General features: G+C 43.4%; 1 protein-coding gene across 1 annotated transcript in view; it reads left to right on the top strand.

Moving 5' to 3' along the window:
• LOC134949882 (cytochrome P450 2A6-like) overlaps positions 1-25,263 on the top strand; it is a 197,654-nt gene extending 172,391 nt beyond the window's left edge. Inside the window, exons 9-10 of the mRNA XM_063938580.1 lie at positions 17,812-17,953; positions 25,079-25,263. Coding sequence (XP_063794650.1) covers positions 17,812-17,953; positions 25,079-25,263 — 327 coding nt within the window. The remainder of the gene's footprint in view (positions 1-17,811; positions 17,954-25,078) is intronic.
• The last annotated feature ends 358 nt before the right edge of the window (positions 25,264-25,621 follow it).

The raw sequence follows: 25,621 nt of genomic DNA on the forward strand, positions 1-25,621 counted from the left end.
GACATCTATTTTAAATAAATGTTCCTTTGATCTATTACTTTTAGTAGTAGAAGAATCTAAAAGGGAAATGACCACAATTAAAGAGAAGATATTTTTGTTTGAATCTACGCATCTACATACTTTGGTAGGAGATAAACAGGGAGAGTGGTTGAACAAGTTGAGTGCACAATTGGACACCTATAAGAATGCTCTAATTAAATTTAAGTTAGAAAAAAGAAAGAAGGTAGATATGGATTACGAACAACAGCGGGTATACCCATGTTTGACTGGCGCACATCCTAGTCATGATAGACGTCCCCTATTCAGATGTATATTGAACAGGACAAGACTTGATACCTCGGAAGACACTGGCTCCACGGAAAGTGAGACTGATATAACACACAATAGAAACACGCAACGCACAGACACACTGGTGGGGCAACACACACGGGCCCGTTTTTAGATCAAAACCCAGATACACCTGCCATGGAGGGCAAAACAAGAGGCAAAGGAAATGCAAAGAAACCCCAGAGGGGGCACAAGACCTAGTGTACAAATCTGAAAGAACCCTGAGTGTGAAGTGGCAGTTTTACAACGGGGGTTGCCCTTTGTGCCCACTGTCCCCTTTGACAGTGTCCAATGGAAAATTGAACTATGTCATCTTAATAGAAGTTTAAAACTTAAAGAACACTTTGGGTCCAAGGTGTCTGCTTCAGCTGATGTACCTTCACAGTTGATGCACATACAAAGTCAATCTAAATTTGACCCATTCAGTAATAACGCATCCATAAAAACCTATACACGTCTGTGAGATAAAGAGGTTAGTGAAGCCCCCTTTGCAAAAAAAAAAAAACGCGCCGTTGGAATCTATCTAAGGAAGAGAGACTGGTCCTCAAAAATCTCAGTAGTTATGATGACATATTGTTCCACCAAGCGGATAAAGGCGGAGCAATAGTCATCTTAAACCTCTCTGACTACAAAACAGAAGTAGAACGACAGCTGAAGGATACCAATACTTATACACAATTGGATTCAGATCCATCAGTACTGTACAAAAGTGAGCTAGACAAGATATTACTAGAGGCCTACACACAGGGTTGGATTTCTGGTGACATCAGGAAAGCATTGACGGTACCATATCCTAGTGAACCTTTACTTTATATGGTACCTAAGATACACAGAAAGCTGGTTAATCCCCCAGGTAGGCCCATTATAGCGACCAACCTTTATCTATTTATTTAGATTCATTGCTACAACCCTGTGTGCAGGCTATGCCTACATTTTTGAAGGATACCAACAATTTATTAACATCTTTAAAAATGCTACCAAAGCTACCAGATAGCAGCATTCTTTGTGCTGTAGATGTTAGTAGCCTCTATACCTGCATACCACATGTAGCGGGTATGCAGGCTACTAAAGATATGATTAGTGATAACCCACTTTATGTGGTCCACCGGTAGATCTATTCATGAGCTTTCTGAAATTGATCCTGACCAGGAATTTTTTCTGCTATGATAATAACATTTACCTTCAGACGTCCGGATGTGCGATGGGTCCAATGTGGCCCAATCATACGCCAATGCATTCATATTTGGTATTGAACAACAATTGTTCTTTACCAACCCAGAAGTGGCACAGAGGGTATTGGAATATTTTTGATATATAGATGATCTCTTGGTTGCATGGGGAGGGACATAAGAGGAGTTCATCGGCTTCATTGAGACTCATAATGCTGGAGAGAGCCCGGTCAAGTTAACTTATACCTTGGATTTGAAAACAGTTTCATTTTTAGATGTCTAACTAAGATTGATGGCAGGCTGTCTGCAGCTTTATTTACCAAATGACAAATAGGAATAGCCTATTACAAGCCAGCAGTGCACATCCTACCCATCTCAAGAATGCCCTTCCATTTTCTAAATTTTTAAGAGCTCTTCATATATGTGATGATAGAGAGATGGGCATTCAGCAATTGGATAACATGGTTGTTAAGCTCCTACAAAGAGGTTTCAAGGAGGAGGACCTATAAAAACTAAAACTAAAGCTTTGGCAGTCCCGATAGACCAATTGCTGAAGTCTCACAATAGAGATTTAAAAAAAAAAAACAACATGTTTGGGTCAATAAATATACACACATGAGTACCCACATTAACAAGAAAGCTAAGGCTTTGTGGCCTATGATCACCACAGATAAAGAATTGGGAGCCCTTCATGATAAATCTTTGATGACCTGCTATCGTAGAGGCAAAAACATCAAAGATTATTTGGTGCACAATGATGTATCACAAATGGGCAAGAAACAGAGTGGGACATTTTTTAATATACCAAAGAATGATTGTTTTAAATGCCCAAACTGTACAACGTGCGTATTTTTACAAACTGGGACCACTTTCTATCACCCCTATTCAGGGGTCAAGTTTTACATACAACATTGTTTAACTTATACAAGTCATTTTGTAGTGTACACAATTACCGGTCCATGCTCCAAGATGTATATAGGCAAAATGAAAGTGACATTCCAGGAGAAAATGGCACAACATCATACAGCCATACGGGCAGCCATAAATACTGGCACTAGTATCCAACCTGTCGCATGACACTTCGCAGAGGCAAAATACACTCTATCATCCTTACATTATCGTATTATTGATCATGTGCCCCCCCTGGCAAGAGGGGGTGATAGATCGGCTAATTTATTGCAAAGAGAGGCGGAATGGATAATGAGATTGGACTCACTGGCTCCTGGAGGGCTGAATGAGAACCTTGGGATGCAGGTTTTTCTTTAGATGCAGTTGGTATCCTTAATGCTTTATCAAAGTATTATGGATTTGAATTAGAGATATACCCTGCTGGATGTAGGAGTATCTGGGTATAAATCTGATCAGTTTAGAGAGAATAATTATAATACAGGTATGATGTTATAACAACTTACACAATTGATACCAATATAGATTACAATAGCTAAACTAACTATTGAACGTGATATTTATATCGAATATCAATGATGTAATTATTGAAATGTTTCTCCATGCTTGTTAATGTTTTTATCATGTAGTGGTTTTGTTTTTAATTGTATTCATGATTTTGTATATGTATATGTATATTTATGGTATACATGTTAATTGTACTTGTGATTGACCTTGATCCGTGGAAGTTCTAATTTTTAGATCGGACATGAAGGAGTGGTCAATTATGCTGGCTGTGGTGGCGGGTATTTAAAGTTGCACTTTGTGTTTCCTGCATTTATGGCTTGATAAAAGCGCTGACAGGCGCTGAAACATCTGCAAAGACTCGTTAGACGGTGATATTTTACCATCCTTGAGTGCCGCCGTTGGAACGATGTACAACATACAGCTCATAGGGCTGTAATGTGGAGGGCACCGGGAGCAGTATTACCTAAAGATATCCGTGAGTGCCAGAGCTTAGAGAGTTATATATATAAATATATATACTGTATATTATATAGTTACATAGTTAGTGAGATTGAAAAGAGTCAAAATGCCCATCGGGTTCAACCTGTAATCTATGTTAAGCTGTTCATATTATAATGCCCCTGCTGAAGAAATGGTTTAGTACCAATTGACAACTAAGACTCTTACCACTGCCAGATAATAATGACACTACAGTATGTTAAATGCTATAAACCTGGATACTTTTTCCAGTTAGAAATTTGTCCAATCCGTTTTTAAATGCATTTACCGAGTCTGCCATTATTACCTTCTCCAGAAGGGAGTTCCAAATCTTTATTGTCCTTACCGCAAAGAACTCTTTCCTACGTTGTGTATGGAATTTTCTCTCCTCTAGCCTCAGCGAGTGCCCACATGTCCTATACTGAGTTCTTTTAATAAACAAATCTTCTGCTAATTCCTTGTAATGACCCTTTACATATTTGAAGATATTAATAATGTCTCCTCTTAGATGCCTTTTTTCTAGTGTATACATATTTAACCTAGTAAGCCTTTCCTCGTACTTCAGTATCTCTAACCCTTTAATCAATATAGTAGCTTGCCTTTCAACTCTTTCTAGTTACACAATATCTTTTTTATAATATGGTGCCCAAAATTGAACACAATATTTCAGGTGCGAACGTAACAATGATTTGTACAGTGGCAGGATTACATCCTCGTCAATTGTCTCAATGCCCCGTTTTATGTACGCAAGCACTTTACTTGCTTTTTTTGCAGCATTTTGACATTGTGTACTGTTATTAAGCCTATTATCTATGAGCACCCCCAAATCATTTTCCACCACAGTTACCCCTATATTTTCCCCATTTAGAGTGTAGGGTGCATGTGTGTTTTTTGTCCCAAAATGCATAACTTTGCGTTATTCTATATTGAACCTCATTCCCCATTTAGACGCCCAGGTTTCGAGCTTAAATAAGTCATTCGCTTTCTAAATTAAGTGGATAATTCAGGTTGGATCGCAAATTGCGATCCAACCGGAATCTTTACGATTGCCCCGCTGGTGCATGCGCAGTGCCCGTCCTGAGCATGAGCCTGCACTTTCTGCAGGGGGCTGCAGAAAATGCGATTGCCTCTGCCTGTCAATCAGGCAGAGGTGGCCGTGGGGCAGGGGGGGCAGGCAACGCTCCATTTCAAGGGAGGAGACTGAGCGTTGCGGGGGGTGGTGCGGTGCAAATGGGGGCGGAGTCGGACGAACGGGGGCATGTCATGTGCATGATCATGGTGGCTGCGTGATGTCACATGCAACTGCCGTGATCAGGGAGAAGGCAGCTGGTCTCATGCGCTGGCAGGAGGCTTCCGGTATTTCTGCTAACAAGCAGAAATTGCGATCACTCACAATTTCTGCTTGTTGAAGGGGGGGGGGAGGCTTCAGTCATCATGCTGGGCAGCCTTGCCCAGCGATGAGCAGCCCCCAGCATGCTTGGAAAAGGATAGCAAATTCTGCTGATTAGCAGAATTTGCTATCCTTACTGAATTAGCCCCTAATTACCTTACACAGTTTAGTATCTTCTGCAAAGGTTGACACTGTGCTTACCAGGCCTATCCCTAGATCATTGATAACTATATTGAACAGTAGTGGGCCAAGTACGGATGCTTATGGTATTCTGCTGACTACTGGTGCTCAGCTGGTAGTGGACAACATCCCGTTGTCCACTACTCATTTACTCTGTTATCCAGCCAATTACCTATCCATGTACAAATAGTATATCCTAGGCCAAGTTCCCTTAATTTGATGATCAGTCTCCTGTGAGGCACTGTATCAAAGGCTTTTGTAAACTCTAAATACAGCACATCCACTGCTTTTCCCTGGTCAAGATTCTCACTCACTTCCTCGTAGAAGTTAATTAAGTTAGTTTGACATGATCTGTCCCTTACAAACCGATGCTGACTTTTGCTAATAATCTTATTAACCTGCAGATAATCCTCTATGCTATCCCTTAAAATACCTTCCAATATTTTACCCACTATTGAGGTTAAACTAACTGGTCTGTAGTTACCAGGGTTATTTTTAGTTCCCTTTTTAAATAAAGGCAATACCTCAGCTATGCGCCAATCCTTTGGTACCATGCCTGATCTAATTGACCTTTGGAAAATCATGTATGGGGGTTTTGCAAGCTGTGCCCTAAGCTCCATAATAACCCTCGGATGAAAACCATCTGGGCCTGGTTATTTATTAATTTTTATGTTGCTTAGTCTCTCCAGGACTACTTCCTCACTTTAACAAGCATCAAGCCAAGAGTCATTACCTTCACTATCGTTATGCCCTACTCTCACCATCTGATCTTCCATTGTGAATACTGAGGAAAAAAAACTGTTCAGTATTTCCGCTTTTATTTTATCATTGTTTATGCCTTTATTAGTTTTTTGCTTTCTTTATTGCATTCCTTATAATACTGGAATAACTCCTTCCCTCCATTAGAGTTAAATGTTTTGAAAGCACGTCTCTTATTAGCCATTGCTTCTTTGACCTCCTTATTAAGCCACATTGGTTTGTGCTTAGTACTTCTGCGTTTACTGCTCATGGGAATGAATTTGTGAATATTGCTATCAATCAACCCTTTTAAAGCATCCCACATGTCCGTTGTTTTTTACCATGAAACAACTCTTCCCAGTAAATGTCGTTTAGTGCCTGTCTCAGTTTATTGAAGTTAGCTTTTCTAAAGTTAAATGTTTTAGTTGCTCCCTTATAGCTATGTTTCTTGAAACTGATGTCGAATGTGACCATATAGTGGTCACTGTTTCCCAAGGTCTCCCCAACTTTTGCGTTTAATATGATGTCCACATTAGTGGTAATAACAAGGTCCAGAATAGTTTTACCCCTAGTTGGATCCTCTAATAATTAAGTCAAGTATTGATCCTTTAATGTACTTAAGAACCTGCTGCTCCTAGTTTTCACACATGAATCGCTGCTCCAATTGATATCAGGATAGTTAAAATCCCCTAACACTAGGATGCCCCCATTACTACAGCTTTTTCAATTGCTGCAAGGGTTGCTCCTCATCATGTATGCTATTATCCGGTTGCTTGTAGCATGTGCCAATGACTAGTTTCTTTGCTACAGTGCCCCCACTTGTGATCTCAACCCATAGAGACTCCACGTTATCTCCAGTACCCTCGAAAATACTATCTATTAAGTTTGGTTTTAGAGATTGTGTAACATAGAGACATACCCCTCCTCCCCTTTTGGTAGCCCTATCCCTCCTGAAAAGAGAATATCCCTCCAAATTCGCAACCCAGTCATGAGAGTCGTCCCACCATGTTTCCGTAATACTTATAATGGGTGTGGTTCATTAGAGCGACATGCATTAGGTCGACATAAATTGGGTCGACCACTGAAGGTCAACATGCATTAGGTCGACATGGTCATTAGGTCGACATGTACAAGGTCGAATGGAAAAAGGTCGACATGAGTTTTTTGACTGTTTTTGGTGTCTTTTTCTTCGTAAAGTGACGGGGAACCCCAATTAGTGCACCGCGTCCCCTCGCATGGCTCAATTCACTCACCATGCTTTGGGCAAGGTGCCTCGCTGCACTTGGCACAAATTACTGTTCCCAATTGTAGTCCACGTGGTTCATTAAGTATGAAAAAAATTAAAAAATTGTGAAAAATCATGTCAACCTTTTTGCATGTCAACCTAGTACATGTCGACCTAGTGACCATGTTGACCTAGTAACCATGTCGACCTAATGCATGTCGACCTTCAGTGGTTGACCCAATGTATGTTGACATAATGCTTGTCGACCTAACGACTGCCTCCCCTTATAATATCATACTGTGACTTTGATACAAGCCATTCCAATTCCCCCATTTTACCCGATAGGCTTCTTGCATTTGTAAGCATAGATTTTAACTTAGCCTCTCCCTTGCCCGTTTGTTTTAATGGTATCTTATCTATATTTACAAGTGCCCCTCTAGACTTACCCTCACCAACTGTTATTCTCCTCCTCCCTCCCTTTCCACCCCATTATACTTAATACATCCTTCCTCACCTCTATCTCTATTTGACCTATTAAGACTTTCTAACCCCCCCTGATGTTAGTATCTTCCCTTATGCTGTGGACATCATTTTCTATATACCATATTGTTGAGCCATATTCATCATTAGATAATAAATTAAGATTATCTTGGGCAATACCTGTGTCCATATTTCTGGTGCCAATACCCATGCAAATACCCTTGCCCTTGCCAGCTGATCTTTCGCTTCCCCCTTTTCCACCCCCAAATTGTTCACTACCCCATCCTTACTGTTCTCACTGCTTGACCCGTAGCTTCTAGCTAAACCCTCCCCCAGGCTTCTAGTTTAAAAGCGCTTCCAACCTTCTAACTATCCTGCCACCCAGCACCGCAGCCCCCTTCTCATTCAGGTGCAATCCATCACAACAAAAAAGATTGTGCCTGAATGAGAAATCCGCCCAGTCTTCCAAGAACACAAACCCCTCCTCCTACACCAGTCTCTAAACCACTCATTTACCTCCCTAATCTTCCTCTGCCTCCCTGGGCTAGCGCGTGGCACTGGTAATATTTCAGAGAATATTACCCTAGATGTCCTTGCCTTAAGTTTCTTGCCTAATTCACTATAGTCTTTCTTAAGGACATCCCACCTACCACTGACTTTGTCATTGGTGCCAAATGCACCAAGACCTCCAGGTCTTTACCAGCCCCTCCCAACAATCTATCTACCTGGTCCGTGATGTGCCATATCCAAGCACCCGGAAGACAACAGACTGTATGGCTATCACACTCCCAGTAGCAGATTGCCCTATCTGCCTTATCTGTCCTCTTGAAAATAGAATCCCCTACCACCAGAATCTGACTAGGTACCTCACTAACTTTTTTACCATCTGTACCGGGGAGACCGCTCCTCTGGTCGTTAGAGGGAGTAGTCTCCTCCGGTTCCGTCATCTCCTCACTGCCATCCTCAGAATCTTCATCCAGTCGGGCAAATTTGTTGGGGTTTGGCAGATCGGAGATGTCCTGTCTCATCCTTGTCTACCAGTGTTCCCCCTGCAACTCCTCCACCATTCTATCTAAACTTTACTCGAGATTGTGAATACTCCTCAGGTGCGTAATGGTCCGCTCTAGATCAGTTTCCTGGTTTTCCAGGGCGGCCTTTCACTCACATCTCATACAGCTGTACCCACATCTCGGCCCCACCCATTTTTAATTAGTGCTAACTCCCTGTTACCTTCAGAAAATCAAAAAGTCAAAAAGAGTGGGACAATCTATATATAAGGACAATATATAAGGGACAGTAAATCAAAAAGAGGGGGCCAATCTATATATAAGGACAATATATAAGGTACAATAGACAGTGATTGATAATACAATCAAGGAAAAAAAAGAGAGAAAAGAAAATTATTCTCCCTTATCTTTCCCTATCTCGCTCTTGTCTCCTATGTGTGTCTCGCTCTTCTGTGTCTTTCTTTCTCTCTCATGTGCCTCTGTCTCTCCTGCCTCTGCTTCTCTGTCCTGTATGTGTCTCTTGTCTCTCTCTCTCCTGTCTGTCCCTCTCCTGTCTTTCTCCTGTGTCTTGTGTGTGTGTGTGTGTGTGTGTGTGTGTGTGTGTGTCTCTCTTTTCCCATGTCTCTTCCTCTCTCTGGGCAGGATGAACTAAAGGAAAAATGCGGTAAAAACCCTGTTTTCATTTTTCTTTGCTGCCTTTCCATATGCACTAATCCCTCTATCACCGGGCTTCAGTGCGGAGGATAACGTCAGCGAAAGCTGGCATAACCCTATAGAAGCCTTAGGGTTTCTTTCCGCACTGTGTTGTTCCCTACCAGCATCCCCCGAAGCAGCTGCGCCACTCTGCGCATGCACAGACGGACTTCCGGGGCCGATACCCGGAAGCCCAGGGACTGGTGCTCATCGCAAAGGACATTGCTTATCGGAAGAGCTGTCCCTTGCGGTACTAATTGCATACTGTATGTTAGTACATATGTGATTAGTACCACTGTGATGCAGATGCCCTCTTTCCCCATGTCTCTTTCTCTTTCCCCATTTCTCTCTCTTTCTCTCTCTTTTTCCTCATGCCTCTCTTTCTTTCCATACAGTATAACTCTCTTTCCCCATATCTCTCTCTTCCCTGTGTCTCTCTTCCCCGTGTCTCTCTTCCCCGTACCTCTCTTCTCCTATGTGTCTCTCTCTCTCTTTCCCCATGTCTCTGTTTCTTTCCAAATCTCTATCTCTCTTTTTCCCCATGTCTCTCTAGATCCACATGCCTCTCTTTTGTCTCCTGTGTGTGCCTCTGTTTCTCCTGTCTCTGTCCCTCTCATGTGTCTGTCTCCTGTCTCTCTCTCTCCTGTGAGTCTATCTATCCCCATGTGTCTGTCTCTTTCCCCATGTATGTCTTTCCCCATGTCTATCTTTCTTTCTATTTCTCTTTCCCCGTGTCTTTTTTGGCTCTGATATCTACTTCCACCCATCAGTGCAGACGCATCTCACCAGGACCCTGCAGCTGTTTTTAATTTGCCCTAGGGGCTCTACTGTAGTGTAACATTTATAATGGGTACTACTGTATGGTGTAATGTGACTAACGGATGCTACTGTATGGTGTAATGTGACTAACGAATGCTACTGTGCGGTGTAATCTGACTAATGGACTCTACTGTGTGGTGTAATCTGACTAACAAATGCTACTGTGCGGTGTAATATGACTAATGGACTCTACTGTGCGGTGTAATATGACTAACAAATGCTACTGTGTGGTGTAATCTGACTAACGAATGCTACTGTGCGGTGTAATCTGAATAACGAATGCTACTGTGCGGTGTAATGTGACTAATGGACTCTACTGTGTGGTGTAATGTGACTAATAGACTCTACTGTGCGGTGTAATGTGACTAATGGACTCTACTGTGTGGTGTAATGTGACAAACGAATGCTACTGTGGGGTGTAGTGTGACTAATGAATGCTACTGTGTGGTGTAATGTGAATTGGTACTATTCTGTGGCCACGCTCCTTCCCCATGAAGCCACACTCCTTTATTTTGGGCACGGTCTGTCCCTATTTTAAATATAGGGGAGAGGGGACACCAATTTTCTTTCCGGCTCAGGGTACCAAAATGTCTAGTTACAGCATTGACCACTATAGTCTCAAATATGAAAGAATATATTCCCATGCAGAATTTCTGCAACCGAATAAGGACTGTAAACTCTTATCTTTGTATGCTGTCTTTAAACTAAAAGCTTAGTAAAAGTTATTAGACATACCAATTATTATATTCTTTCTGTATATTTATTACCTTAATAACATTCTTCTTATATCCACTAAATATAATAGCCACAAAGAAAACTAACTTTCCAGTCCCAACAAAAGGGAAGTCTTTAGTAGAGCTGTATGTTAAACACTACATGCAGAGGCGTCACCAGGTGTGGTGACACCCGGTGCACAGTCCGCCCTGCACCTCCCCCCCCCAACAAAATGGGGCATGGCCTTGCGGGGGTCTCCACTTCTTCACTCCGCGGGCATGTCCAGCATCCCCAGAGAGGCTGGCTACCCCCGGAGACTGGGCTGGGTGCAGTGCCGGCTTTTCATGTGTGACAGGAGCCAAGTGCTGCAGAAGATTATCACACTGCAGCACTCTGCTCCTGTCAGTGCAGAAGGGTGAAACCTGGGTGCGGGCCACACCCCCCTCACCCGGCATGTGACGCCGCTGACTACATGCCATCTTCAGTTTATTAAACAACAAGGAGGGTCACCCAGCGTTGCACGGGTCCAATTTGTAATGTGTAGCAGTTTTTATATATTAGCAAATTATTTGGTAAATAGACCATAAATTATATTAGAAAATATACACATGCTCTGATTACAGAAATAACATTTCTGTGACTAAACAATTTAGTTTTTTTTCAGTAAAATGTATTTAATTTTATTATGACTATGATTTTTGATCTTGATTTAAGAATATTCTAGAAATGTGGATACAGTAGTTTGGCTGAAAATAATGGATCAATCTAAAAAAAAGTGTGGTGTATTTTCTATATGTTTTTGCAATGAAATTGGAAATTAACTAAATTTTATACAGTATCTGAAAAATTATAGCATTTTCTAGAACATTGGTGGTCATTCCGAGTTGTTCGCTCACTAGCTGCTTTTAGCAGCATTGCACACGCTAGGCCGCCGCCCTCTGGGAGTATATCTTAGCTTAGCAGAATAGCGAACGATAGAGTAGCAGAACTGCTACTAAATATTTTCTTGCAGTTTCGGAGTAGCTCCAGACCTACTCCTAGATTGCGATCAGCTCAGTCCGTTTAGTTACTGGTTTGACGTCACAAACATGCCCTGCGTTCGTCCAGCCACTCCCCCGTTTCTCCAGACACTCCCGCGTTTTTCCCTGACACGCCTTTGAATTTTAGCACACTCCCGAAAAACGCTCAGTTACCACCCAGAAACGCCCCTTTCCTGTCAATCATTCACCGATCAGCAGTGCGACTGAAAAGCGCCGCATGAACACCAGCAAATCTACTAAGTTTTGTGTTAAATAACTTAGCGCATGCGCTCTGTGTACCATGCACATGCGCATTTAGCAACAAATCGCAGCATAGCTAAAATCGGCAACGAGCGAACAACTCGGAATGACCACCATTGGGCCTAATTCTGAGTTGATCGCAGCAGCAAATTTGTTAGCAAGTGGGCAAAACCATGTGCACTGCAGGTGTGGCAGATATAACATTTGCAGAGAGAGTTAGATTTGGTTGGGTTATTTTATTTCTGTGCAGGGTAAATACTGGCTGCTTTATTTTTACACTGCAAATTAGATTGCAGATTGAACACACCACACCCAAATCTAACTCTCTCTGCAAATGTTATATCTGCCCCAACTGCAGTGCACATGGGCCCTCATTCCGAGTCGTTCGCTCGGTATTTTTCTTCGCATCGCAGCGTTTTTCTGCTTAGTACGCATGCGCAATGTTCGCACTGCGACTGCGCCAAGTAATTTTGCTATGAAGATAGTATTTTTACTCACGGCTTTTTCTTCGCTCCGGCGATCGTAGTGTGATTGACAGGAAATGGGTGTTACTGGGCGGAAACACGGCGTTTTATGGGCGTGTGGATAAAAACGCTACCGTTTCCGGAAAAAACGCGGGAGTGGCTGGAGAAACGGAGGAGTGTCTGGGCGAATGCTGGGTGTGTTTATGACGTCAAACCAGGAACGACAAGCACTGAACTGATCGCAGATGCCGAGTAAGTCTGAAGCTACTCTGAAACTGCTAAGTAGTTTGTAATCGCAATATTGCAAATACATCATCGCAATTTTAAGAAGCTAAGATTCACTCCCAGTAGGCGGCGGCTTAGCGTGTGTAACTCTGCTAAAATCGCCTTGCGAGCGAACAACTCGGAATGAGGGCCATGGTTTTGCCCACTTGCTAAAAACTTGCTGCTGCTATCAACTCAGAATTACCCCCCATAGTTTTTTTTTTTTTTTCTATGATAAGAGATTATGTAATGACGCCCAAATTCGGCAGCTGTGCAGGATGCCGGCGAACTCAGACTTTTTTTCAAAATGTGATTTATCTTAATTTTGCATCAATAGCAATGTAGATTATTCTAAAAATGATACTTCTGTATGACATACTGACAGATTTTATTTTAAAGCTATACTTTCGCTTAAAAACTGCAATTGTCGCAAGATTTTTTGCTTTGTCACGCTGATGCTATGTCGTGTTGTCGCAAGGTTTCCTTCCTTCTGTCAAACAATTCTTTACAACCAAAAAATTATGTTTTTAATTTTTTTTGTTCTGTCGCTTTGTCACATTGTCACTATGTGGTCTAATAGCTTAATTTTTCGATACTAAATAAATGTGTAAGATTTGTCAGCTTCACTTTGAAAGCTGTGGCAAATATTCACATACGTACAAACGTATTCTTTTAAATATATCAATGTTTAACATCTCCATTATATATATAAGGATTACAGTAGTCTGCTATTACTGTATAGGTCTTCGTGAAAACGAACATGGCAGGAGCAAACACAAGATTTCTAGCAGGGCCTTATTAAGAGAGGGACGACAGGTGCGATCGTCCCGGGGCCCCCACATACTAGGGGCCCCCTTACACAGCTGTTTCAAGTGCAGTAGTACCCCTCCAGCAGCTGAGCGGTTCATTAACCATCTCGTTTTAAGCATACTTTTCCACTCTCCTGGAACCTGTGTGAGACTTATGATTCTTTGGGGTATATGCAATTCACGGCGAATCGCGGCAATTTTTCGCCGTTTTTTAATTCGACTAAATTCGCCAGGTGAATTCCGGAAGGTGGCTTCCGGAATTCACCATATTCAATGAAAAACGGATTCGCCAGAATCGCGGGCGAAAATCGGCCGATTTGGCGGATTTTGCCGCGATTTAAAAAAACGGGAAAAAACGGGAAAAACCCGGGGGGAAAAATGGCGTGGGGTCCCCCCTCCAAAGCATAACCAGCCTCGGGCTCTTCGAGCTGGTCCTGGTTCTAAAAATGCAGGGGAAAAATTGGGCAGGGATCCCCCGTATTTTTAAAACCAGCACCGGGCTCTGCGCCTGGTGCTGGTGCCAAAAATACGGGGGACAAAAAGAGTAGGGGTCCCCCATATTTTTAACACCAGCATCGGGCTCCACTAGCTGGACAGATAATGCCACAGCCGGGGGTCACTTTTATGCAGTGCCCTGCGGCCGTGGCATTAACTACCCAACTAGTCACCCCTGGCCGGGGTACCCTGGGGGAGTGGGGACCCCTACAATCAAGGGGTCCCCCCCCCAGCCACCCAAGGGCAAGGGGTGAAGCCCGAGGCTGTCCCCCCCCATCCAATGGGCTGCGGAAGGGGGGGCTGATAGCCTTTTGTGATAATAAAAAGATATTGTTTTTTCCATTAGTACTACAAGTCCCAGCAAGCCTCCCCCGCAAGCTTGTACTTGGAGAACCACTAGTACCAGCATGCGGGAGAAAAACGGGCCCGCTGGTACCTGTAGTACTACTGGAAAAAAAATACCCAAATAAAAACAGGACACACACACCGTGAAAGTAAAACTTTATTTCATACGCCGACACACACATACTTACCTATGTTGACACGCCGACTGCCACGGTCTCCGACGATCCGAGGTACCTGTGAAAAAATTATACTCACCTTCCAGCGTCCAGAGGTACATCCAGGTCCAGAGATAATCCACGTACTTGGCAAAACAAAAAAACGAACAACGATCCATACCGGACTAGAAAGGGGTCCAATGCTTTCACATCAGACCCCTTTCTCCCGAATGCCGGGACATCATGTGACTCCTGTCACTGAAGTCCCTTCAGCCAATCAGGAAGCGCTACTTCCGTGGCGCTCATCTGATTGGCTGTGCGCTGTCTGTGATGTGACAGCGCATCGCAAAGCCGCTCCATTACTTTCAATGGTGGGAACTTAGCGGCTAGCGGGGGGGTCACCCGCCGGTCAGCCGCTGACCGGCGGGTGACCTCACCGCTAGCCGCTAAGTTCCCACCATTGAATATAATGGACTGGGCTGTGCGATGCGCTGTCTGCTCAGACGCACAGAGCCAATCAGATGAGCGCAACGAAGTTGCGCTTCCTGATTGGCTATAGAGACCTTTCTGTGACAGCTGTCACTGACAGGTCTCTCTGCATTCTGGGATAGGGGTCCCATGTGTCAGCATGGGACCCCTTTCAGTCCGGCATGGAGCGGGTGTTCGGTTTGTTTTTTTCTCCAAGTACGTGGATTTATCTCTGGAGCCTGGTTGAGGTGAGTATATTGATCTTTTATTTTCAGGTACCCCTGGATTCTACATGGAGAAGAGGACCGATGTCGGCGTGTGAACATAGGTAAGTATGTGTGTGTCGACGTATGAAATAAAGTTTTACTTTCACGGTGTGTGTGTCCTGTTTTTATTTGGGTATTTTTTTTCCAGTAGTACTACAGGTACCAGCGGGCCCGTTTTTCTCCCGCATGCTGGTACTTGTGGTTCTCCAAGTACCAGCTTGCGGGGGAGGCTTGCTGGGACTTGTAGTACTGCTGGAAAAAACAATATTCTTTTCATGATCACAAAAGGCTATCAGCCCCCCCATCCGCAGCCCATTGGATGGGGGGGGACAGCCTCGGGCTTCACCCCTGGCCCTTGGGTGGCTGGGGGGGGACCCCTTGATTGAAGGGGTCCCCACTCCCCCAGGGTACCCCGGCCAGGGGTGACTAGTTGGATATTTAATGCCACGGCCGCAGGGCACGGCATAAAAGTGACCCCCGGCTGTGGCATTATCTGTCCAGCTAGTGGAGCCCGATGCTGGTGTTAAAAATACGGGGGACCCCTACGCTTTTTGTCCCCCGTATTTTTGGCACCAGCACCAGGCGCAGAGCCCGGTGCTGGTTTTAAAAATACGGGGGATCCCCTGTCAATTTTTTCCCCGCATTTTTAGAACCAGGACCAGCTCGAAGAGCCCGAGGCTGGTTATGCTTTGGAGGGGGGACCCCACGCCATTTTTTTTTAGGATTTTACCGTTCCAGCAATAAAAAAAAAAAATAATAATAATAATATTTTAAAAAATATATAAATAATATTTGTGCCTCCAAAAAAAAAAAAAAAAAAAGTACCTAATCCCTTCTAATATAAATAGATCTGCTATTCCCAAAAAAAAAACACAAAAAAAAACATGTTTAAATTTTTTTTATTTGTTTTCACCCTCCAAAGTGTGGCGGATTGAAAATGACGAATTTGCTGTCTAAAAGCACTGCTGTCGAATTTCCAAACTTGAATTGAATATGCTTTGGTCGAATTGCAGCACTTATATCATTGCAGAAAAGTCGAATTTGCAAAAATTCGAATTTCAAAAAGTCGAATTTTGAAAGTCCGTTTTTTGGTCGGAAAGCACTGAATTGCATAGGCGAATTTTTTTTTTTTGTCGAAAATGACCCGAAATTCGACAATTTTGGGAATTCGACCGCAATTGCATATACCCATTTGTCTAGAATCAGTGCATCCCCCGCAAGATCTCGCGCATGCCACTCACTTCCTAGTGAAGTGGGTAGGATGAGGAAATGAAATAATACCGTGCAGCAACCCGGCTTGTGGCGCAGTTTGACAGGCCAGTTGAAATAACCCGGGCTGAGCGACCCGATAGCACAACTTGGTTAACAAGTAGAGTTGAATATGGGTTCAACCTGGCTCGTGGTGAAGTGTGAAAGGTAAAGCAGGGTCGATGCAACCTGAGTACTTTTCACACCATAGGAAGAGGAGGCACTTGGGGGGTCATCTCATCTCCAAGTGCCACCAAGGGACGTGGGTCTGGCCATCTGTCTAAAAGGGATCTCACCCATGTACAAAATTCCAGGTGTGACCGGCACAGTGGTCTGAAAGGGTTTTACTGCTGTTATGTTGATGTTCAGAATGTTGACATGCTCTTAATGTTGATATTCAGAATGTAAACATGGGGGTTATGTCAACATATGACATGTCAAAAGCATAAACAATGTCATAATGTCGACAATGTGCATGTAAATAGTCCCAATGTTAACAAAGCATTTTATCAGGATTAAGAGGGAAATTTACTAAGCAGTGATAATAGCTGAGAAGTGAGTCAGTGGAGAAGTTGCCCCATCATGTATAATTTTATAGTATGCAAATTATAGATGTTACTTCAGTGCTGGCATGGGCACTTCTCCACTAGCTCACCTCTCCACTCTTATCACTGCTTAGTAAACGTCCTCCTAAATCTCTAACACTTAACCTAACCCCTAACCATAAACCTAACTCCTAAACCCAAACCTAACCCTTAACCCCAAACCTAAATCTAGCACTAAAATGAGCAGTCAACATTGTTACTGTTGACATGCACAATATTGACATAATGACCATGTCAACATTTTAAACAAGGTTTCATTATGTATGTTGGCATAATACTCATATCAACATTCTGACTGTTGACATGGTAAATGTCAACATAATGAATGGATACCGCTGTTGAGAGCTACAGTAGAAAATAATGAATGGTTGCTTTGCTCTTCTTTACATCGACATGCGCTGGGGAGAGGGAGCACTTACCATGGGATCCCTGCGGAGACTCCTACTTTAAAAAGTGTGGTCCGTGCTGCCCCCTCCTGTCCTATTTGGCTCTTCACTGATGCATTACTGGGAGGAGACAGGGATGTCCGAGCAGGCTCAGCATGGCCACGCCTCCTCCCAGTAATGCATCAGTGAAGAGCCAACAAGGACAGGACAGGGGGGCAGCACGCTGCGGCAGCACAGAGCATACTTAGTGGGAGTCTCTGCAGGGATCCCATGGTAAGCGCTCCCCCGCACGCTGAGGGAGATAATTGAGAGGAGCACCAAATTGTATGTTTTGTATGCCCCCCACCACCACACAACATTCTGGCGCCCCTGATAGTTGTGTTATTTCTTTCAGGGCACAGATGTCATTGTCATGCTGATAACAGTCTTACAGGAATCATCAGAGTTTGAAACTCCTGGAGAATTCAACATTTACCATTTCTTGGATGAGAGTGGCAAACTTAAGAAAATAAATGGATTTCTACCATTTTCTACAGGTCTGAAAAATGATGAGATAGATAGATAGATAGATAGATAGATAGATAGATAGATAGATAGATAGATAGATAGATAGATAGATAGATAGTGTCATTGTCACAAATCAACACTCACTTGGATGTGATTGACATGAATGTGACAAAGGGTTAATTAAAAACAACTATATACTTTGTGTGTCTTAAAATAAATAAAATCCCCATTATGTAATGTACTAATAATTATTCTATATAATAAAAGGCTTTCACTGCTCCTCATCTCTATGGGGGAAATTCAAGTGTTTTGTGTACCGGTGGCCACTAGATGGAGCAATTCCGTTTGTGCGTGCACAGCCGTTGTGCTGACATTATTGTTATATTGTTCCATCATTTTGACGGGCTGGTAACTAGTTTTCCAGATTTCTGCTGCTATCGCTTTTATTTCAAGAGCAGAAATCTTCAAGGAGCCTAAGTTACTACCTGCCTTCTATCACTACCATTAAACATTAGGTCAGTCAAGTAGATCTGTGTAAAAGCAATTGAGTATCTGTTAAGGGGGATACTCACGGAGCGATATTCTAAGCAATCTGACTAGATTGCTTAGAATATAAGCCTGATCGCTCCATGTGTACCCCTTACAGCGATAGCGATGCGCGGCCCTGCGCATCGCTATCGCTGCTGCTAGATTGGCCAGCCGTGCAGGCCAATCTAGCGGGTCGCTCACTTCACCCGCTAGAGCACAGATCGCGCTGTGCTGAGCGGTGGGAGAGATGTGTGCTGAGCGGTTCGCTCAGCACACATCTCTCCCCGCATCGGCCCGTATATATGGGCCTTTACTGATTACTTTCTAAACCAGAGATTTTCTTTAACAACTCTCATCGTGAAGTGAAGCCTCCGTCCACTTACTTCTAGAGGTCAATCCATGTTAAATTGTTTCATTTAATTTCAACTTTAGAGACATGAATTTATTGTGTGGTCATACTAATGACAGCAGTGCACTTCTTTGGGCATTACTTTATTGAGTATCTGAATATGTTAATTGCATGGGTATGTACTGAATCTTTATATGCATTTTTGTACTTTATGTCTTTGCTTTGTAACATAAACATAGTAACATAGTATCTGAGGTTGAAAAAAGACAATTGTCCATTGAGTTCAACCTATTTGTGGTCTCCTATGCATGATGATTTGACTAAAATTTCTGACTGATGCTGCTGTCAGCCGTTGCATTTAATCCCTATTTATAGTAACTATAATGCATGACTATGCACCATACCCCTGGATATCCTTATCCATTAGGAATTTATCTAATCCATTCTTAAAGGTGTTGACAGATTCCGCCATTACAACTCCCTCGGGCAGGGAATTCCAAACACGTATTGTCCTTACCGTGAAAAAGCCTTTACGCCGTATTGTGCGGAATCTCCTCTCCTCTAACCTGAGCGAGTGTCCACGAGTCCTCTGTGTTGATCTAACCAAAACAGGTCCCGCGCAAGCTCTGTGTATTGTCCCCTTATATATTTGTAGATGTTGATCATATCCCCTCTTAGTCTCCGCTTTTCCAATGTAAACATGCCTAGTCTTTCAAGCCTTTCCTTGTATTCCATCGTCTCCATGCCCTTAATTAGTTTGGTCGCCCTCCTCTGTACCTTTTCTAGCTCCAGGATCAGTGGCGTAACTAGAAGTTTTTCTCCCCCAAGCCAAAAAATTATTTGCCCCCCCCCCCCCCCCCCCCCAATCCCCCATCCCCCATAATTGGCACTATGAAAGGGTGTGTGGCTTCGTTGGAATGGGCGTGGCTTTGCATAAAGGGGCGTGGTATTGCAGGAAAAGACTTCCTTATACCCCCAGTTTGCAACCTGCACGCCCAGACGTTAGCCACCACTGGAAAGAAAAATAATCCTGATTCATGCCCCTTACATTATTTGTCATTTTTCCTCCTTATAGTAATGCCCAGTATACATTATGCCACATACTGCAATGGCCCTTAGACATTATTCCACACACAATAATGCACATGACACAATATGCACACACCATAATGCCCCCGACACATTATGCCACACACCGTAATGCCTGTGACACATTATGCCACACACCGTAATGCCTGTGACACATTATGCCACACACTGTAATGCCTGTGACACATGACGACAGGAATCGCAATGCCCGTTATACATTATGCTACACACTGCAATGCCCCTGATACATTATAGCACATACAATGTCTGTGACACATTATGCCACGCACCGTAATGCCTGTGACAGATTATGCCACACACCGTAATGCCTGTGACACATGACGACAGGAATCGCAATGCCCGTTATACATTATGCTACACACTGCAATGCCCCTGATAGATTATAGCACATACAATCCCTGTGACACATTATGACACACACTGCAATGACCCTGAGACATTATACCACATACCACAATGCCCGTGATATAGTATACAACACACAGTAATGCCCGACACATTATGACACATACCGCAATGTCCGTGATACATTATGCCACACACTGCAATGACCCTGAGACATTATACCACATATCACAATGCCCGTGATATAGTATACCATACACCATAATACCTGTGACACATACCGCAATGCCCGTTATACATTATGCCACACTGCAATGCCCCTGAGACATTATACCACATACCACAATGCACGTGATATAGTATGCCACACACCGTAATGCCTGTAACACATTATGACACACACCGCAATGTCCGGTATACATTATGCCACACACCGTAATGCCCATTACACATTAAGTCCTACAGTAAGGCTTCTAATTACTTTAAAATTACCTGCTCATTGCCAGGGGTTTCATGCTCTTTGTTCCATGCACGGTGCTATGGGTTTTCATGCTCAGGGTGTCATGCTCCTTGCCAGGTGTTTCATGCACTGGGTGTCATGCTCGTTGCCAGGAGTTTCATGCACTGGGTGTCATGCTCGTTACTAGGGGGTAGTGCTTGTTGCTAGGGCTGTGCTCCCAGTGCCACATATGTCCCCAGTGCCACATATTCCCCCACGGTGCCAGGTACTCACATGCCCCAGTGCCAAATATAGCCCCCCCTTCCCCCAGTGCCACATATGCCCCCAGTGCCAGATATTCCCCCACAGTGCCAGGTGCTCACGTGCCCCCAGTGCCAAATATAGCCCCCCCCATGTGCCAGGTACACATGCAGTGCCATATATCCCCCTCAGTACCCCCCCAGTGCCATATATGCCCCCTCAGTGCCATATATGCCCCCTCAGTGCCATATATGCCCCCACACTTCCCCCCCAGTGCCATATATACCCCCTCAGTGCCCCCCCAGTGCCATATATGCCCCCTCAGTGCCCCCTGTGCCATACATGCCCCCTCAGTGCCATATATGCCCCCTCAGTGCCCCCTGTGCCATACATGCCCCCTCAGTGTCATATATGCCCCCTAAGTGCCCCCTGTGCCATACATGCCCCCTCAGTGCCATATATGTCCCCTCAGTGCCCCCTGTGCCATACATGCCCCCTCAGTGCCATATATGCCCCCTCAGTGCCCCCTGTGCCATACATGCCCACTCAGTGCCATATATGCCCCCTGTGCCATACATGCCCCCTCAGTGCCATATATGCCCCCTGTGCCATACATGCCCCCTCAGTGCCATATATGCCCCCTCAGTGTCCCCTGTGCCATACATGCCCCCTTAGTGTCCCCCCCCCTAGCTGCTGTGAAGGAGGGACAAGGAGGGCACAGTGCGCGCCTCTCTCATGTCCCTCCTGCATCTCCGTCTCTCTGGTCTAAAAAAGGAAGTGCCGGTCAGAGCTCACAAACGGCACTTCCATTATTAGACCAGACGGACGGAGACGCAGGATGGACACTGGAGAGGCGCGCGCGGCGCGCTGTGCCCTCCGTGTCCCGTTACAGCAGGGAGGGAGAGGAGACAGCAGATTGACATGCGGACGCTCGTCCGCATGTCAATCTGCTCTAAATCAGTGGCAGCGCCCCCGCAGCCCCTCGCCCCCAAGCCACTGCGAGGCTGCGGGGGCAGTAGTTACACCACTGTCCAGGATATCCTTTTTGTAGTACGGTGCCCAGAATTGTACACAGTGTTCAAGGTGTGGCCTCACTAGTGATTTATATAACGGGAGTATAATACTCTCGTCCCTAGCATCAATACCCCGTTTTATGCATGCTAATATCTTATTAGCCTTCTTTGCTGCAGTCCTACTTTGGGTACTACTGCTTAGCTTGCTATCTATGAGGACACCTAAGTCCTTTTCCAGTACAGAATCCCCTAATTTTACCCCATTTAGTTGGTAGGTGTAATTTTTGTTCTTGTTACCACAGTGCATTACCTTACACTTGTCTGTGTTGAAGCACATTCTCCATTTGGCTTCCCATGCTTCTAATTTAACTAAGTCGTTCTGAAGAGACTCTGCATCCTCCTCTGTATTTATAGCCTTACACAATTTGGTATCATCTGCAAAAATTGACACCATGCTCTCTAGACCTTCTGTTAGGTCGTTAATGAAAATACTGAACAATAGCAGTCCTAATACTGAGCCTTGCGGCACACCACTTAGCACTTCAGTCCAAGTTGAAAAAGATCCATTAACCACAACGCACTGCTCCCTATTATCTAACCAGTTTTTGACCCAAGTGCATATTGTGCTTCCTAGCCCTGATTCTTGTAGCTTGTAGATAAGTCTCATGTGTGGTACAGTATCGAACGCCTTGGCAAAGTCTAAAAAGATTACATCCACGTCTTTACCCTGATCTAGGTTTGCGCTTACTGTTTCATAAAAGCCAAGTAAGTTGGTTTGACAGGATCTGTCCTTCATAAACCCATGTTGATTCCTTTTAATGACCTTATTGACTTCAAGGAACTTCTGAATACTATCTCTTAGAATACCTTCCAATACTTTCACCACTATAGATTTAAGACTAACTGGTCTATAATTACCTGGTTCAGCTTTACTTCCCTTTTTGAATATAGGCACTACTTCTGCTATACGCCAGTCTTTGGGAACCATACCTGATATAACTGAATCCTTAAAGATCAAAGATAGCGGTTTTGCCAGTTCAGAGTGAAGCTCCATTAGAACCATTGGGTGAATACCATCGGGCCCTGGTGATTTATTAATCTTTAAATGTTTTAATCGGTCACAGACTACTTCCTCACTTAAATAAGTACCTATCAGTGGGATATTCTCATTATTGAGATTGTGTGTCAGTCCCTGAATTGGGTCCTCTCTAGTGAATACTGTTGAAAAAAACTCATTTAGTGTGACCGCTATGTCATTATAATTTTTGCTTAAGACTCCCAACTTGTCTTTTAAAGGGCCTATACTCTCCTTCTTTAATCTCTTGCTATTAATGTATTTAAAGAATTTTTTGGGATTCGCTTTGTTTTCCTTTGCTACTAGTTTTTCAGTTTCTACTTTAGCCGCTCTTATTTCCTTTTTGCAAATTTTGTTACATTCCTTATAGTGCTGAAATGACTCTGCTTCCCCGTCAGATTTGTATTTTTTAAATGCTCGCCTTTTCTTGCCCATAAGTTCCTTAATCTTTTTGTTAAGCCACATCAGTTTATGATTTTTATTCCTTTTTTTGCTGCTCATAGGAATAAATTTGAGTGTATGTTTAGCTAGCAGGAATTTTAGTACCTCCCATTTCTCCATAGTATTTTTTCCTAAAAACAAACCTTCCCATTCAATATCCCTGAAAAATACCCTCATCTTTTCAAAATTTGCTTTGCTAAAGTTTAGAGTCCTAGTTGAGCCAGTATAGGGCTGTTTATGGAAACTGATATTGAATGTGACCATATTGTGGTCGCTGTTTCCTATGGGTTCCCCTACTATAATACCTGATACCAAATCCCCATTGTTTGTTAATACCAGGTCTAAGATTGCATTGTACCTAGTTGGTTCCTCAATTAGTTGGACTAAGTACTTATCATTAAGTGTGTTTAAAAACATATTGCCCCTAGCAGTATCACATGAATCGTTTTTCCAGTTTATCTCTGGATAGTTAAAATCTCCCACCACTACTATGTCTCCTACTCCTGCTGCTCTTTCAATTTGCTTTAGTAACAATTCCTCATCAGATGCGTTGATACCAGGCGGCCTATAGCATACACCCAATACTAACTTTTTTATTCCTTTTTCCCCGCATGCAATTTCTACCCATAATGTCTCGACAGTGTCTACAGTCCCCTCCTAGCAGTGTGTATGTACTTTATAGTAGTGTCTTATTTCTCAACTTATCTGTTAAGTTTCCAATATCCAAAATGCTTGGGACCAGAATTATATTGGATTTCGTATTTTGCCATATTTTGGAATATTTGCATACCATAATGTGATGTCTTGGGGATGGGACCCCAGTCTAAACATTAAATGCATTTATATTTCATACTGTATACACCTTATACACACAGCCTGAAGGTCATTTTATACAATATTTCTAATAATTTTATGCAAGAAACAAAGTTTATGTGCACTGAACCTTCAGAAAGCAAAGTCTCACTCAGGGTCAGACTGGTCCACAGCGGTACAGGGGAAACGTCCGTTAGACCCCAAAGCTTGAGGGCACATCCTCTTCTCATGGGATCACACTTCAGACTGTGCACTTGAAATTTATATTATACATATGTTACCTTATACTGCACAGGACTAGGGTGTATTTTCTACAGGGCATTGCTGTTATTAATATGGTACACACATGAAATATCATTATTTACTATGTGACTGGCCACACCCCCTATAGAGGCTAGCCACACCCCTAAGCATGAGCCCCTAATACTGCCTTCATGTCCCAGTCAAACGCTGGTCTCCCTAGTCTCCCTAACTCAGTTACGCAAAAAAAAATAATAATTGGATTTCAGAATATTTTGGACATTGGATTTCTGGATATGGTAAACTCAACCTGTATTACTACTATAATTATTTACATACATGCAGAGAGGAGATGGAGAAATTGATAGTTTGGTTGTTGGGCCAATTTCAGATTACTGTATTGCAGTGATTTCAGATTACAGTACATTGCAGTGTATGGCTCATGTGTCAAATATCACCTTTGCTATTTTGTACTATTTTGTACTTTGCTTCATGAGCTTCTTTTTATTTTATTGACATTTTATTCAATATTTGTTACAGGAAAAAGATCATGTGTAGCTGAAAGTTTGGTGCGTCTGGAGCTTTTCATTTTCTTCACCGTCATCCTGCAGAAATTCACCCTGAAATCTATAGTGGACCCCAAAGACCTTAATATCTCCCCTGTGGAAAGTGGCATGGAAAGTATTCCTCCTTCCCACAAAATGATTTTCATTTCTCGTGTTTAGGCTGCAGGGAGGGAGGCTTAATGTTTGCACCACTGAGGAGGGTTAGAGTTAGGCTGCGGGGGAGGGAGGGTTAGTTTTATGCTGCGAGGAGGGGGGATTATGGTTAGGCACTACTGAGGAAGGTTAGAGTCAGGCTGCAGGTAAGGAGGGTTAGGGAGGTTAGGCATTAAGGTAGCATACTTACCTAGTAGGTTTTGAGATCCTGAGCATCAGAATGCCACTGTTGGTATTCTGACTGCCAGAATGCCAAGCACCGTTGCCCCCCATAGTCACATTTTCCCTTTGTTAGATGGGCACATCACAGGTATCTTGAATAATAGAACCGGACCACCGTCCAAAGATCAGGAACTCAGTCCAA

The sequence above is a fragment of the Pseudophryne corroboree genome, chromosome 8 (genome assembly GCF_028390025.1).
Source record: "Pseudophryne corroboree isolate aPseCor3 chromosome 8, aPseCor3.hap2, whole genome shotgun sequence".
NCBI lineage: Eukaryota > Metazoa > Chordata > Amphibia > Anura > Myobatrachidae > Pseudophryne > Pseudophryne corroboree.